Source organism: Pistacia vera, unplaced genomic scaffold, assembly GCF_008641045.1.
Source record: "Pistacia vera cultivar Batoury unplaced genomic scaffold, PisVer_v2 Contig108, whole genome shotgun sequence".
In the NCBI taxonomy this organism is placed as follows: domain Eukaryota; kingdom Viridiplantae; phylum Streptophyta; class Magnoliopsida; order Sapindales; family Anacardiaceae; genus Pistacia; species Pistacia vera.
The window spans coordinates 530382-547146 of NW_022195115.1; the positions used below are offsets into that span (position 1 = coordinate 530382).

At 31.5% G+C, this 16765-nt stretch overlaps 1 protein-coding gene across 1 annotated transcript; it reads left to right on the forward strand.

Moving 5' to 3' along the window:
- Positions 1-14033: 14033 nt before the first annotated feature.
- Positions 14034-16765, forward strand: LOC116134096 (protein DETOXIFICATION 35-like). The gene is made up of 7 exons (XM_031419768.1): positions 14034-14387; positions 14876-15501; positions 15604-15660; positions 15763-16001; positions 16085-16203; positions 16290-16376; positions 16549-16765. Exons 1-7 carry the CDS (start codon positions 14133-14135, stop codon positions 16624-16626), a joined length of 1461 nt encoding a protein of 486 aa, XP_031275628.1. The 5' UTR covers positions 14034-14132; the 3' UTR covers positions 16627-16765.

Below are 16765 nucleotides of genomic sequence, written 5' to 3' on the forward strand. Positions count from 1 at the left end.
TTGAGAAAGTGGAAGAAATTATTGGATTAATGTAAACGCATTCTTTCGTATCATTTGTTTAGAAAAATCTTTTAGTCAAAATTTTTTCTAAAATCGATTTCTTTTAAAACTACTATAATATATTTTTGTAACACCCGAAAAAAAAAAAGAAGTTATATTTAATATTTGATTGTACAATTCTCAATTATTAAATAACTTTTAATGTAATATTAATTATTACATTTAATCTGCCAGTAATAAATTATACTTCCATTTTAATAAACTTAACGTTTCTTGTACTGAAGCACCACTCTAATAATTTAATGGTTTTCGGTGAAGACACGCGCTGGTTTGGGATTTGGGGTATGAATTTTAACTTATGTCAATGAAACGAATAAACGATCTTCGTTCGGCCAGTGATCATCTGACAGGACAGTTACAAACTATTCTAAAAAGCCAACGACAACAACCCATGAACGAAATACACAGAGCTGCGTAAAGCAACGACTTGGACACGTGTACAAATTTCACTGGGCCTTGAACTACTTTGTACTAACAGACCTGTCGATTTAAAACTACACTAACTGGGTTCACTGATTCGATTACCAGTACCTGGTTTGTCCCAGCGGATGACACCTAGTGAATAAGCACACGTGGCGGTCAGAAACGTACACGTGTCAGTTTGGTAACTTTACGTTCGATTACAGAATTTTGAAAACCAGAAAAGTTGGCTGCGTTGGCCATGCCCCAACCATTAAATATTAAGACATACCGAACCAAAAAATTTAAAATTAGATTGTAAAAATAGACAATGCGATTTTATAAGTTTAGGGTAAGAAAATACTAAGCCTTGTTATTTGCTTCAAATTAAAGTAAGTTCCTTAAGAGTTTGTATTTGATATGACAACTTTGCCACTTTTGTGAGAAATCGCCAACTTATTTTATGGGAAGAATACATATAATATTTACTTAACTTATTTGGTTAAAATAATAATTTCCATTTCTTCTAGATATAGTGGTTTTGTTTTCCCATCACCAACTTGGTTTTTTTATTTTTTTATTTCAACACTCAAAATTTTATATCAATGTTATATTATTTACTTAAAATACCTACTGTTGTTATTGTATTTATTATATATTAAAAATAAGAATGTATTTTCATTTATTTCGTTGGTCTCTACTAGATTAACATAAGAAATGAAGGAAATATTAATAACGTTAAAAGTATTAGGTTGCATGCATGTAGTATATTAATTACCCGTAAATTAATGCTCAAAACCAAAGTTCTATATTGCATCATAAATTTCGGGCTCCAAAAAAATAATAATAATAATAATTTATTCAATCTTTTTTATAATAAATAAAGCATATATCAACCAATATATTAAAATTTGTTGGTCTATTTATGATTGGAATAACATTGTATATAATATTAAAAATGAATTGGTTTATTTCCATTGAGTTTTTTTTTTTTTTTTTTTTTTTTTTTTGTAATGATCCACTAACTTACACATATCTTAACTAATCCGTCAAGACCATGAAATTGTCGATCAGATAAGAGCTTCAGTGACTAGTCTTATTAACAACCGAAAAAAGATTCAAACTCGGAATCTTTTAAGTAATACATTCAAGAGTCTCTATCGAACCACTTAACCACTTATAGTTTCCGTTGAGTATTTTGTTTTACATAAAACTTTTTTTTCTGTTTTGCTCCTTTAAGAATCACTCATCAAGGTTCTTCGTTCAAGGTTTTCTGCTTTTTGGATATTGCTTTCTTAATTCCACTAAGAATAATTATTTTGAGAGTGACTTTGTGCTCTTTATCTCTCAAATGGCTTCAAAACTAAGCCAATTCTAAGCAACTAATGACCAATATTCTCTTAAACAAACAATAATTGGTCCATTGAAGCATCCCGTTTTGAATTAAATAACACTCCATTCACTTATAATCTTTAGCTTTTTTTCAATTTTCCCACATCACAAACCTTCATATAAAGTCTTCTAATTCAAGCATTTTATTTGACCAATAAATCCAAACCCTTTACAAAATATACCATCACAAAAAGAATAAATTGTAAAAATCAAAGAAATTGAATATCCCTTCATATAATTCGAACATTAAAAGGTTTAATTAGTCAACCATATCCTAAGTGAAAAAAAAAAAAAAAATCTTATTATAAGTGAGATTAAATTATAATATTATGAAAGACTATAACTATCATAACCAATGTGAAATTATAAACACAAGTATGCACTCAATATTTGACATTTGATTGTAGGTTGCGTGTAGGCAAAAACTATAATCAGAAAATTGGTTAGCAACTTAACCATCCAAACTGCTGTATTTTATTTTCTAATGTATTCCACAAACCGACACGTGTTCACATAAACTTGATTGTGCCACTTGTCCCTTGCCTAACTTAATATCTTCTTCCCAATTTCCATTTCCGTTTTGTTTTTCCTTTTCATAATCTAGATACTCACGCCAATTTTGCAAACACATCAATTAATGTGTGAAATTATTAAACATCTTACAAACTCAGTATATCAGATAAATTATAATATGATAGATGACTCTAAAATAATAATTAAATATTTTTTATTATCAGGCCAAGCCCTTAAGGTTTATTTCCATTTTTAATCAAATTATCATTTATCCAAAACCATGCATTAATTCTAAATAGTAAATACCCACCATTCTTACCTAATTAAGACATGAAATTATAATTGATGGGTAAATTGGTCATAATAAATACACTTTACTTTCGATAAGCAAAGGCAAAGCCGTTGGTTTAAAAGTTGGTGGAGACTGCCTAACAGAAAACGAATCAGTCCTAACTCCTGGCGAAGAAGGGCGGTACTGTAATTTTAATCTTTCGTGGGCCCTGTTTGGTTATAGAGCCATAGAGGTTTTGGGTTAACGGGGATAGCCTGATCACACTGGGAATTGATTAACGCCGACTGAAAGCGATATTTTAAACATTTAAAAAATTGGATGAGGGGCCACGCGCATCTCGATGCGTGGAAACGGACACGCTATCCATGTCACACGAAATCCACACTCCCTAAAAGCTGGCCGTAGACATGCATGGCATATAAACGTGGATCAATAATTCTACTCTTATAAACTTTTCATACAAATTTAATCTTATAAACTTATTTGGCAAAAGACAATTAGATAAATTTAAATCTAAAATAAACTTTTATTCAATAATTTCTTGTCATATAAGTTTGTAAGAAAAAATTTGTATAAAAAGATTATGTGTGTAGTATTATTTAATGTGGATTGTAGCCTTCTTTAACTCTTAAGAATGATTAATCATTTAATTATTAATTAACTGATTAATTGCTTTTATTAAGAATCTCTTTTGTGGTCCATCTTTGTGAGAAACAAGAATTTGACTAGCAGTGTGTTATTTTCTTTTTGAAGAAAATATTTGATTTTATATAAAAAAAATTAGAACTAATAATTGAACAATACAAAGCACTTTCAGGTGATGATGAAAAAAACATTTTGCAAGTGATTTTACAAAAACGACTATTCAAAAGCCTTTTTTCAATTATAAAACCACTTCCAAATGCACTTTATTCTGTTTTATAAAAAGCGTTTCGAACAGAAGTGCATATTATAAAGATCATCTTAAAGTAATTTTTAGAGAAAAAAAAATACCCAATAAAAAATTATCATTATAATATCAATATATATATTAAATAATTCTTAATAATACCATGAGTTAATATAAAAATTAAAACGAAAAAAAAAAACCTTAAGCTCATAAGGACTTTAAGTATTTTTGACGCATTGATTTACACTAACGAGAAGTACGTAGAATTCAGGGGAATCTAAATAGGAATTTGTACAAAACCCAAAGATTTTATGCTTGATCAATGAATGAAAAGCAAATCCAATGCTAACACTGTTTGTGTATTTTTTTCTATGATTTCTCTAAATACAATGACGGGTATTAAATGTTCATAATAGTCAGTTTATATACGTTACATAACAACTTGTAAATATAATTATCTTAAATGATTGGACATGTGGCATAAATTGGATTTTAATAAATAAATAATTAAAATAATTAAAAAAAAATTAGGTCGAGTTCCAATGAGTACAAGAGAAAAAATCCATAGAGGATGGACTGGTTTAAATTTATATAGAAAAAAAAATAAAAAAATTGATAATTAAAATTATCGTTATTCAATTGGCATCACGTATGATACCCAAAAGCTAAGGTGAGTTAATGTGATATATTATCCTTTTCGATCGTGACTTGGAATGGTCTCTATTAATTCTGTCCCCACTTACCCAATTTGTTTCTAATCAGTATCAACTTCTTTTGTTTACCTCTTTTAATTACACACCTATTTAACTTAATTAGTCACTTACTTTGCTCTTCATTATCATGGACCATAAGACAAATCCTCCAAACATCAACTAATCACCTTACAATTTCTATGATATCATAATTTTTTTTTTTTTTTTGCTAATAAATTATAATTGAATTAAAGACATTGACTCTCAAGTTTTTGAAATAATAAAAATCATTAACTATTTCTGAATGATCAAGTGGTTTGATAGAGACTCTTGGGTGTATTATTCAAGAAGTCTTGAGTTCGAGTTCTTATTCAATTGCTAATAGGGATAGTCATTGGAGTTTTTATTCGACCGATAGTTCTAAGGTCCCAAAAGATTAATTGAGATGCGCATAAGCTGACCAAACACCTTCGATCATAAAAAAAAAATATCATTGTGTTAACCACTTTGAGTGTGCATGTAAGCAGACTCTGACACCTCCAATCATAAAAAATGGAAAAATAAAAATCATTGGGTCCGTTTGTTTTATTATTTTGGACAAGATTTTGAGAATAATATTAGGTAGTTGAATAGGGGAGTATTATGAGGTAAAATTTAAAAAATTATAAAAAAACCCCATAGGTTTGCTAATTTAACTAAGCACTCCAATATATAAAATTTTTGTAAAATGACAAAAATACCCCCACCACCGTCGGAATTTGGCTGGAAAACTGCATAACAACACATACCGGTCAGATCTGGCGGGTATGGCGTTGATATGACATTTTCTGGCCAGATCTACGACCAGATGTGGCCGTCAGCAACGGCCAAAGATATGACCGTTGTTGTCCGTCACTAAAGGCCAGATCGGTGAATTACCGACCAGTTCCGGTCATGGTGTAGGCCGTTGTGGCATATTTCGGCAACCACCGTCTTGGCCATCATTGACTGTCAACATCAGTGAATTACCAGCTAGTTTCGGTCGTGGTGTAGGCCGTTGTGGCATATTCCGGCAACCACCATCTTGGCCATCGTTGACCGTCAACATCAATGAATTACCGGCCAATTTCGGTCGTGGTGTAGGCTATTGTGGCTTATTTCGGCTACCACCGACCGTGGTTGCTGAAATCTGGCAAGTATGGGTCGATGGAGGTATTTTTGTTAAATTTTAAACATTTTTCTAGGGGTATATAATGAAATTAATAAATTTAAGGGGTCTAAAAGTAATTAAAAAATATATAGTAATATTTCTCAAATAATGTGTCAAACAATATTTGGGGAATAAGATTGAAAATATGGGTAAAAATATGGAACCAAACGCATCTATTGTATTAACCACTCCTGAGTGACCAAGCGATTCAATAAATACTCTTTGATCTATTACTCAAGAAGTTATGAGTTTAAATCATCTCGATTCCTAATAAGTATCGCTACTAGAGAATATACTCTCCCAAAAGATAAATTCATGTTGTTAATCAACCGTTAAAGAGATTTATGGAATAACGAACGGGTAAAACTTATATTATTATTATTTAATAATTATATATCGAATTGACTATTTATCATTTATTTTAACACTTTCAATTTGACAGTAAGAGAATCTTTATTATTTTATAAATCTCAAAAGAATTGATTTTATTTAACACTTTATAGTTTCATATATAAATTGTGTAGTTGAATCTTGACTCCTTAGAACCAAACAACACGTGAATTCACAAAGTAGATGGATGAATTGGTCCATTGTTTATAGTCTTAAAATTTAATTGAAGTGACTATTGAACGCCGCAACCTATTAAATAGCATTACATAATTAATAAATATTCCCATCTAAAATCAAATCAATACAATGCACGTTCCATTTGTATAGTTTCACACTGTACCACGCGGTGCCTTTTCTAATGGGTTTGGTTTTCGCCATAGGCGTAAGAAACTATATATTAAATTTTAATCTCCCTTTAGTTCAACCTCTGGTTTGGACTTTGGACCACAACATATATACTTAGTTATTTACATATTCAAAGTTTTAATTATTTACATTAATAAAACATATTCAAAGTAAATGTCACGAATTGGTCACACATTTTAACCCCAATAAGACCGGCTAACATTATTATTATAAACTTTATCATTATAGAACCTTCCAAAATACTTGGATTTGTATTCCTGTCAACCACCACCTTTCGTTTGAATGAGTAATTAAATGGTCGTTTCTTATATGATCCAAATTTTGCTTATAATTTTATAAGAAGGTGGAAGCAGAAATTAGTTTTTAAATGCACATAAAAACCTTATTTGTTATGCGGTGGATTCATGTAGTATGAATTCATGTCACGTGTCTCATGACCGTGTAACTATCCAGGCTACCACATCACACCATGAAAGGACGACTGTACTTGTAAGCTTATCACATGTTGTTTCGTCATTAAGTTTCTAGGAAGCTCAATCTGCCAAGCCACATGTCATGTTATTAAGGGCTATTTCATGTGCAAGTTCGTCTATGAAATAGTATAAAAAAAGGGTCACTCACCCCAAAAGAAGATCCCAATTTTCATTTCCAAGAGCTCAAAGCTATTGCCTTATTTGAGAGCACACCACATTTGTAAACACACTAGAAAAGCAACAGGATAACAATAACGTAGGATTTGTACTTTACATCTAAACCACTTTAAAATTTCTTTTTATCTCCTTCTTAGCTTATTTGTTGATTCTTCTGTTGATTCAGCATCATATTATTGGTCTCCTATAGACCCTCACATAAATTTCCCAGGAGATTTGCGTAAGGGGTGTTAAAAAATGGTTAACCGAATCGGTTTGGAGGGAAAAACAGGTTTTGAATGGGTTTCCCCTTAAATTGGATAAAATTTTTGTTTTTTATTTTTCCTTAATTAAATTGTAAAAATCAACAATACAAATACATATTCAAATAAAAATTAAACATTCATACATATCCATTGATCACAACTAACAATACATTAAAAATTGATACAAATAAAAGTCCGTAATGAAGTATTCATAATAAAACAATAAAATAACTAAATAAGTACCAATAGAAAACAACAAAAGAAATTATGCAAATACATATTAAAAATATTACTATTTTTTTATTTAATATATATATATTAGTAAATTGGTTCAAAATACCGATTTCGGTTAATCGGTTTTTATTTTTACCCAAATTGAAAATCAAACCTAAAATCTTATTTTTTGAATTCTTTGAATTATAACCGAATTGTTTTTTCAGTTAATCAATTTTTCAGTTCGATTATCGATTCGGTTTTTGTATTTTTTTTGGAAACCCATAATTTGCGTACTATATAGTTTAAGAGATGAGAGGAAGAGAAATGTAGCACAAAAGAAAGGATTTATGATATTATAGTAATATATATAGTAAATTATAATTAAAAAAAAAAAAAAAAAAGCTTTAAAAAAGTATTAGGAAGGAGGTATAAATAGTGAGATGGCATAAAGATTGAAGACAAAACGGCTGTTCTGCTCACACACAGGCTAAACAAATTCAATCATACTTTTTGTTTAAAAATAAATAAATAAATATATATGTTTGGTGGGTACTGTTTGGATACATGAGTTTATTTAGCTGTCATCTGATAATACATTCAGTTCCGGGTTACAGGTTCCATTATTTAGCTGTCATCTGATAATACATTCAGTTCCGGGTTACAGGTTCCATCAACACTCACCAAACGTTTTTTATCTTTGATTTTGAAACCCACTACAAAAAAAAAAAAAAAAAAAAAACAAACAAATATCTCTCTATTCCTTCCCCATCACTCAAAATCATACCAACTCTTCCTCTATTTAATATTTTGTTCAATTTTACGGTAAGAAAAAGTCTCCACCCATTTCATATAGAATTTAAATATAATTTTTTATTTTTCAAAATAAAAAATATAATAAATTTTATAAAAATTCGTATAATAAATTGATTCAAAATGTTTTCAAAAATAGTTTTACATATATTCATAAAAATTAATGTAAAGTTGAAGAACAATTAAAAGTTATTTTCATTGTTCTCTATAGTATTTTATTTAATCACTTCTTTTAAATATTATATTAAAAACATTTTCAAATATTAAAAAATTGCATAATAATTTTTAAAATTTAAATGTATTTTAATTTTTAAATTAAATAGTATTAAGAAAATTGAGTCATCATGTGACGACTTAGTTACCGGCAGTAGCCGGTAAAAGGACAAGGGAAGTGAGTTGTCAAATCTTGAAGTAGTTACGGGCAATGCCACGAGGCACAGGCGCGTACCGACGATACTTTTTTATATATCGAGCGCCGTAATGAATAACGGAGATGTTCCCCTGTTAGTTAATGATAACCGTTGATTTGAGACTGTAGATTTTGTCTGGTGTACGTGTCGGCAGGCTGTTGCCTTATTAAGTACGAAATAGTCAGTGTGCAGGCGGACACGTTATCTTTTCTTTTCTGTCCTAAACCCATTCGTTTCGTTGTTAATTCTTGAAATGGGCAAGACTTTAAACGCTGCCGCCCGCTTATGTTATTCTAAGAAACCTGTTAAAATTTTAAAATAACGCTATCGTGACACATCATTGTATTATTTCAATTATCTTCTCTTTTTATTTGTATAACTAACTTATAAAATGAAATAATTTAATTGGAACTAAGTTTATAAATTGCATAATAACTCAAGCTCTTTATAAGCCCCATCAAATCATTTTTTTTTTTTAAATTAAAAGTATATTATTAGATAAAATTACCAAAAGAGACATTAACAATTTAAAATGCATTAAAACAACTATTTTCAAAAATTTCACCTGTTATCAATTAAAGAAAATAACAATAAGGTAAAAATAATAATAATTATTATAAACACCTCTTAAATATTATATTTAAAAAATAAATTTAATCTACTTTTAGCAAGACTTAAAGAACACCACTCTGCCAACCATCGTAAAACTCATCAAGAAACAATGCATTTTTAACTTAGAAGTCCAACATAACTGGGCCTTGGACCTTGAAATATGGATATGGGCTAACCCTGATCCAAGGAGCCTTGAGGGCTTGTAAATGGGCCAAGAACTTGACCCACAAAATCAAACCTTCAGATTCAGGACCCGCCTAAAATCTAAAATAGGAAGTCAAAATAAAAATCATTTTACGCCCACTTTTCTTATTTTAAAAAAAAGGAATCAATCTTTTTAATAAATTAAGATTAAAATTATATTCTTTAATGAAACAATTATCCAGTTCTCTGTATGAAGCCAAATCATTTAATTTTGATTGGTGAGATGAATGTAATCATTTTGATTTTTAATAAATTAAGCAAATAAAACAATTATCGGAATTGTCCCATGTTGCCAAATTAAATGTTTATTTTTCTTGGTAATATCTGCAAATATTCCTATTAAAAAAAAATGCTTCATTTGAATATAAACGCAATGTCAACATTACCCTTTCGAAAAATAAAACTACACGTGTATCCTTCATTATTCAACCTCAAGGAGGGTGAGTTAGTATTTTTAATACTTATATGGGGACTTATTTATTATAGTTAAACCTCAAGGGAGGTTGCTGATAATAACCCTTTCGTTTACTATTAACAAGGACTCAGAAATAGGGATGGGTGCAAGCCGGGTCGGGTCCAGGGACCCTATTTCCCGTCCCCGTCCACGATATTCACTCCCATGACCATCTCTGGCTTGTCCTTGCTGGCGGGGACAACTCTCATGACCATCCCCTGTCCGTAGGGATGGAATCACTTCCATCCCCGTCTTGGCCTAGCCCGATGAACGAGGCTTCGAGGGAAAATTTCTCCAACGGAGATTTTTCCTCGAACATAATTAAATATATCTATATCTAATCTTAACATAATTTATTAAGTAAATTGATTAATTATTCAATTGTATTGAGTCTTAGACTTAGTTAGCCTGGTTAATTAATTAATTTTTCATAAAATTAATATAATTAAATTCAATCTTAACATAATTTACCAGGTAGATTGATTACTTATTTAATTGTATGAAGGTTTAGCCGGTTAGGCTTAATCAACCCTGTTAATTAATTAATTTTTCATTAAAAAAATACACCTATATATAATCTTAACATAATTTATTAGGTAAATTAATTAATTATTTAATTGTATGGTGGCTTAGACTTAGTTAGCCCAGTTAATTAATTAATTTTTCACAAAATTAATATAACTAAATTCAATTTTAACATAATTTACTAGGTAAATTGATGAATTAATTTATAAAACACCATCTCCACTACAACTAATAAAATCAGTCAATTTGTGAAAGGGACAAATCCTATTATCCCAAATTCCATCATTGATTAAGTTAAACATCATATTTAATTGATCAATTAATTAATTAAAAGGATAATTGAATGTGTGTAATTTATAACTCGTTAAACAATTGTTTATATTCTTATATTGGTTTGGCAAATTGTAATAACCTAATTAAATTTATTTTTGGGTCATGTATTATTATTTTATGAAATTTATAAAGTAATAATACATATATTTAATTATTAAACCCTGTTGTTTAAATTATTTTTTCTAGAAATTTAATACTAAAAAGTATTATAAAGTTAAATATCATAAATTTAGATATATTTCTTAAAACTATTATTTAAACTCTAATTTTTATGGGATTTTGTTGAGATCATCCTCAACCTTGTCATCGATATTTTAGAGGATTTCTCGCCTCATTTGAGCCAGGTGAGGTCGGATCCCCGCATGGCTAGGGCAAACACCCATACGCCCATCCTTAGGGGTGTTCGGTTTTGGATACCCTGCACTTTTTGAAGGAACTAGAACCGACGGTTCCTTGAAATTTGGAACCAGACCGACGGTTGCAGTTCCTAGGTACCCAGAACCAGAACCTGTAACAACGGTTCTGATTCCTGTTCTGGATACCCTGTATAATTCATGACCCCCCAAAAGTTTTTAAAATGACAAAAAACCCTAAAAAACTTACAAATACCCCCCCACTTGGCACTTGTTAACGAAAATAAAATTACAAATTATAAATTCAAAATTACAAACTCCATTACTTTGTAAAGGTAGATTCTTAAAAGTCAAACCAACTTACTTTAAATATTATGAAATATAAATATAAATATAAATGTATTCACATTACTTTTTCTACAAAAAATTTTATTAACCCTCCTAATCTTTAATTTTATTTTATATTAGTCTTGATTCCTGATTCCTGATTTTAGCTCTGATTTCTAACTATAGAAATCGAAATCGAAACCGTATAGTAACGATTTTAAAAATTTAGAACCAAAACCTACCCATTAATGACTAATTCTTAGTAAGAACCGAAACTAAACCTAGTATATCGGTCACGTTTCGATTCTATCTAGTTCTTTTGAATACCCCTACCCATCACTACTCAGAAAAGGACATGTAGAACATAAGACAATAAATGAACATGGCAAGATTCAATACGGGCCTCAAATTGGACATCAACAATAGCTAAAAAGTCAAATACTGCAGCTGTCACTTGCGCTACCAAACCAGTTCATTAAAAGCAATACAATGTCACTCTCCTTAGCGTGGAATTTGTCCTTTCTTCATTAACCATGGAGTTAAGGACTTTTTCCCCACCCAAAAAAATGGTTTAATTTATACTCATCCTTAAACTTTTAAAATATTACTTTTTCACCCAAAATACAAATATGTTAGTAACTTTTATTGTGAAGAAAGGTAAGATAGTCATAAACTAGTTAAAAGGAAGGGTAAAATGGTTATATTGTTGTTTGGCCAGAATCTTCTCAAACCCTAGGTTTAGGCCGTTCAGGCAGTTCAACATGATTCCGACATCATTGATTAGTGTCGACTCCACCTTTAGCTTTCCCATCCTTCACTCATAAATACTCCGCACTTTTCAACCACACTGAGCACGCCAATCTCCAGCCATTGCAGTTTTTTGGTTCGCACGACCATTGAGCTTCCAAGCTAGATTCTGGTTGTCGAAAATTTCACTTAAAGCCACTTGTAGCATCAACGAAACCTCCTCTCCAAAAGCCGCATCATCTTAGACCGTGGTTGTTCACCGTTCATCGGACGCCGACCCTGTAGCAAAAGAACTAAACCATAGTCACCGACGATTGGAGAGCTATCACGGTTTAGAGTGTTAGAGCTATTAAAGAGGGATGATCGGTGATTCGTTTGGTGGTAAAAGGTCAGATTATGGTGGTCGAAGTTGACCGAAATTATGAGTGAAAGTTTGATTTGCGGTGACCGATGACTAGGGATTGAAATTTGGTGGGGGTACTTTTATCTTTGTAATTAAAATTATTGTATTTAAAAAAAATTATTAATTAAGTTTGTGTTTTAGGTTAAAAGAGTGGTATTTTAAAAGTATGAGGATGAGTGTCTTTAACCTATTTTAAAATGGTTAACTCCAAGACACGTAAAATAAGAGCAACATGTGTAGGATTATAATAACTTCTGAGACCGTATAAAAATTACAATAACAACAATCTGTAGAAAAAAAGAGGGGGTGGACGTGGACAGAATTTTGGCCGTTCACTTCACCAACCGAACAACCAGTCTGCAATTTCCCAAACAGTAGCGGCGTGGACTCTGTTTTGCCCATTCACCTTACCTATCCCACAAATGGTTTCATTATTTAATAATTTGACACGAAAACCAACTAATTCCAATTCCTGAAACTGTAAAGATTAATTCCAAGATATCTCAGAAATTTAAATCAATATATATCCAATCTCAAGTCTCCCCATATTTTGGAAAATAACAACGTTATGAGTAATGCTAAGTGTATTAATCAATTTGTATTAATCTAAATATTAATATTAAAAATTTAAAATTTTTTTGAAAAATTTTAAATTTTTAATATTAATATTTAGATTAGTATAAAATAATTAGTGCACATAATATTATTCTAATGTTATATATACAAATTCATTCATATAAAATGGTGTATTTAAATATGTTGAATTAACGAGATAAGTTAAACAATTAGAGTAGATGATATATCAAATATACATGATTGACATATCAATTTGCAGAGAATAATTTATATAATTAATTTATATATGTAGTATCGCTCTTTGAATTTTTTTAGGATAAAAGGTATATAATTAACCACCATTGGATGATTTAATAGTAAAAGAGTAAAAGGATAATCTAACATAGTCTTCCGAGTTTGAATCCCCATAATTGTTAATAGAGGTGGTCACTAAAACTTTTATTCGTTCGATAATTTCAGAGTCTAGAATAATTAGTTAAGATGTACCCCACATTGATTTGAACACCACCTAGTGATTTAAAAAAAAAAGTAAATAATTTTTAAATTTTGAGAAGAAAAAACAAAACAATGATTTGGTCCAAATCACGTGAAACTTTCATAGAAAATTCAATTCTCAGTTTCATGAAATGGGTGTACTCATCACGACTGACCATCTTCATGCATTGATTTAATAAAGGAACCCATTCACTGTGACTGGTAGTTGTAGTTTAAGGTCTCCTTAATTAAAATCACATCAATTTGAAAAGAAGAATATATAGTAATTAAAAGAGGAAATCAAATCAATTATCATTATACACGTTTTATCTCTGTTTGTTAAATGAGTATCGGCAATTTTAGAGTCTAATTTATTGATTTTTCAACAAGGTTTTACTGATCAAATGATGACAATTAAGTTTTGTCAGCATGCACGAGAGAGGCCGCTGAATCTGCACAACCATAAAATAACAAGAAAAGCGAAACCAACTACATAAAACGAGGCACAGACCTTTATCAAATATCAACAACCCATCTACGTATAATAAACTAGACTCTATAGTGATATTAGAATTAGATCAGTATCGTAAACGTGTGCACCGCCGGAAACAATGGAGACGCCGCTTCTCAACGGTGAAGTGAAGGAAGACTATGCGCCGGTGAGAAGCTGGAAGGAAACAAAGTCAATGTTCTGGACTGAGACTGTGAAGATGTGGAAGATTGCAGCTCCCATAGCTTTTAATATTTTGTGTCAATACGGGACGAACTCGATTACTAGTATATTTGTTGGGCATCTTGGGGATATTCAACTCTCTTCTGTAACCATATCGCTCTCTGTCATTGGAACTTTCTCTTTTGGCTTCATGGTCAGTCTATTTTGTTTTGTTCTTTGTTCTCTTTTGTTTCGTCGCTTCATGATTTGAACTTTGAAACTGTTTTCTCTTTTCTGGGTTTTTTGTGTTTTATTCTGATTCAGATAGATTGCAATAGATGTTATCTCTGATAATGCGCGATGTAGATTTCTGTGTCCAAGTATGTTTGTATGTTGCCTCCATTATGATTCTTTGTTTTATATATTGCTTCTGGAACTCCTATTGTTTCTGAGAGAAACTTTGAATTTTCCCTTTTCTCCTTTTGTCAGAAAATTCTCTATAAATTTTGTAATACTTTTTTAGTAGCAAATCAAATTTTTGATTGCCAGGATTGATAAAAATAGGATGTGTATATCATTGTTATGTACATTAGTACAGTAGTGGGTTAGTTTGCTGTAGTTCTTTCAAGCTGAGGCTTGGTATTTCTTGATTTTCATTCATGATGAACAGAAAGAACCTGAATTTGTTGTGCAAAATTGTAGCTTGGCATGGGGAGTGCTCTGGAGACGCTGTGTGGTCAAGCTTTTGGTGCTGGGCAAGTTCACATGCTTGGTGTTTATATGCAGCGCTCTTGGATAGTCTTATGGGTGAGCTGTATCATTCTCTTGCCCGTCTACATATTCGCCACTCCAATCCTAAAACTTCTTGGGCAAGAAGATGAAATAGCTGATCTAGCAGGACAATTCACTCTCTTAGTTATTCCTCAATTGTTTTCACTTGCCATCAATTTTCCTACTCAAAAGTTCCTTCAGGCTCAAAGCAGGGTTAGCGTCATTGCTTGGATTGGGTTTGTAGCTCTGACAATTCACATTGTACTGCTTTATCTTTTCGTTTATGTATTCGATTGGGGCACAACTGGTGCGGCTATAGCATTTGATATCACAGCTTGGGAAATAACCATTGCACAAGTTATATATGTGATGGGTTGGTGCAAAGAGGGGTGGCATGGCTTCTCTTGGTCAGCATTTAATGACATTTGGGCGTTTGTTCGGCTTTCAATTGCCTCAGCTGTGATGAGTTGCCTAGAGATTTGGTATATGATGAGCATTATCATTCTCACTGGCCACCTTGATAATGCTGTAATTGCAGTCGGTTCCCTTTCTATATGGTGAGTTCATCCTAATAACTTGTATAAACTGTTTTTGCCACCATATATTTTCCATTTGTAGTGCCAATCCTCAGAATCTACTCGTTTGGTATAATGTTTCAGCATGAACTTGAACGGGTGGGAAGCTATGTTATTCATTGGAATAAATGCTGCAATAAGGTAAATCACAGGGTCAATCTATCAGAATGCTCTATACCAAATGCATATTTTCTTTAAACTTTAACATTTCTGACTAATTTTTCTCTGTTTTCACATTTTCAGCGTCCGCGTCTCTAATGAGCTTGGATTGGGACGTCCTAGAGCAGCCAAATACTCAGTCTATGTGACAGTATTTCAATCTCTTCTCATAGGATTTTTTTTCATGGTAGTTATATTGATAACTAAGGACTATTTTGCTGTCTTTTTCACAAGCAGCAAGGATCTGCAAATTGCCGTGGCTAAACTAGCATTCCTCCTTGGTATCACCATGGTCCTTAACAGTGTCCAACCAGTAATATCAGGTAACAATCTGAGTTTCCATTGAAACTAACTCCTTCATCTTCTTCTTAGCGAATCTCCTTTAATTACTTCTCTCTTCTCTCAGGTGTTGCTATTGGTGGTGGATGGCAAGCATTGGTGGCTTACATCAATTTAGGTTCGTACTACGTATTTGGACTCCCTCTCGGTTACCTCCTTGGTTATGAAGCAAAATTGGGCGTGAAGGTACAATATTTTTCCGCAATGTTTGTTTGCTTTGTTTTTCATCAATGATTTCCTGTAAATCTGGCTAATATTTTTCGCTAATATAGGGACTTTGGTCGGGCATGATATGTGGAACTGCATTGCAAACATTGCTGCTCCTGATTGTACTTTACAGAACCAACTGGAGCAAGGAGGTAACTAAAATCTGTAATGCAAATTACTTGATCATTAAGCATAACAGAATGACTTTACATTGTGTCTACTCAAATTGAGCTTTTGTGTTGTACATTTTATTCTTTTGAAACGAGAATCAGAATTCAGAATGAGTGAAGTAAAGGTATATAAAGATTATGAATTGACTTTCAGGTCGAACAGACAACAGCGCGCATGCGGAAGTGGGGCGGTCAAGCCATTGATTCAGGGAATAATGAAGATAGCATCTGAAACACTGCATGTCTCTATCCTTATAGAGTATGGCTTCTGTTTACCTTCCCATAAAAGTGTTTGTATCAGAAAGAATGCAAAATTTTTGTAGTAAGATGATGCAGTATTTTATTTAATTGACCCAGTATCTCAAGCTGAA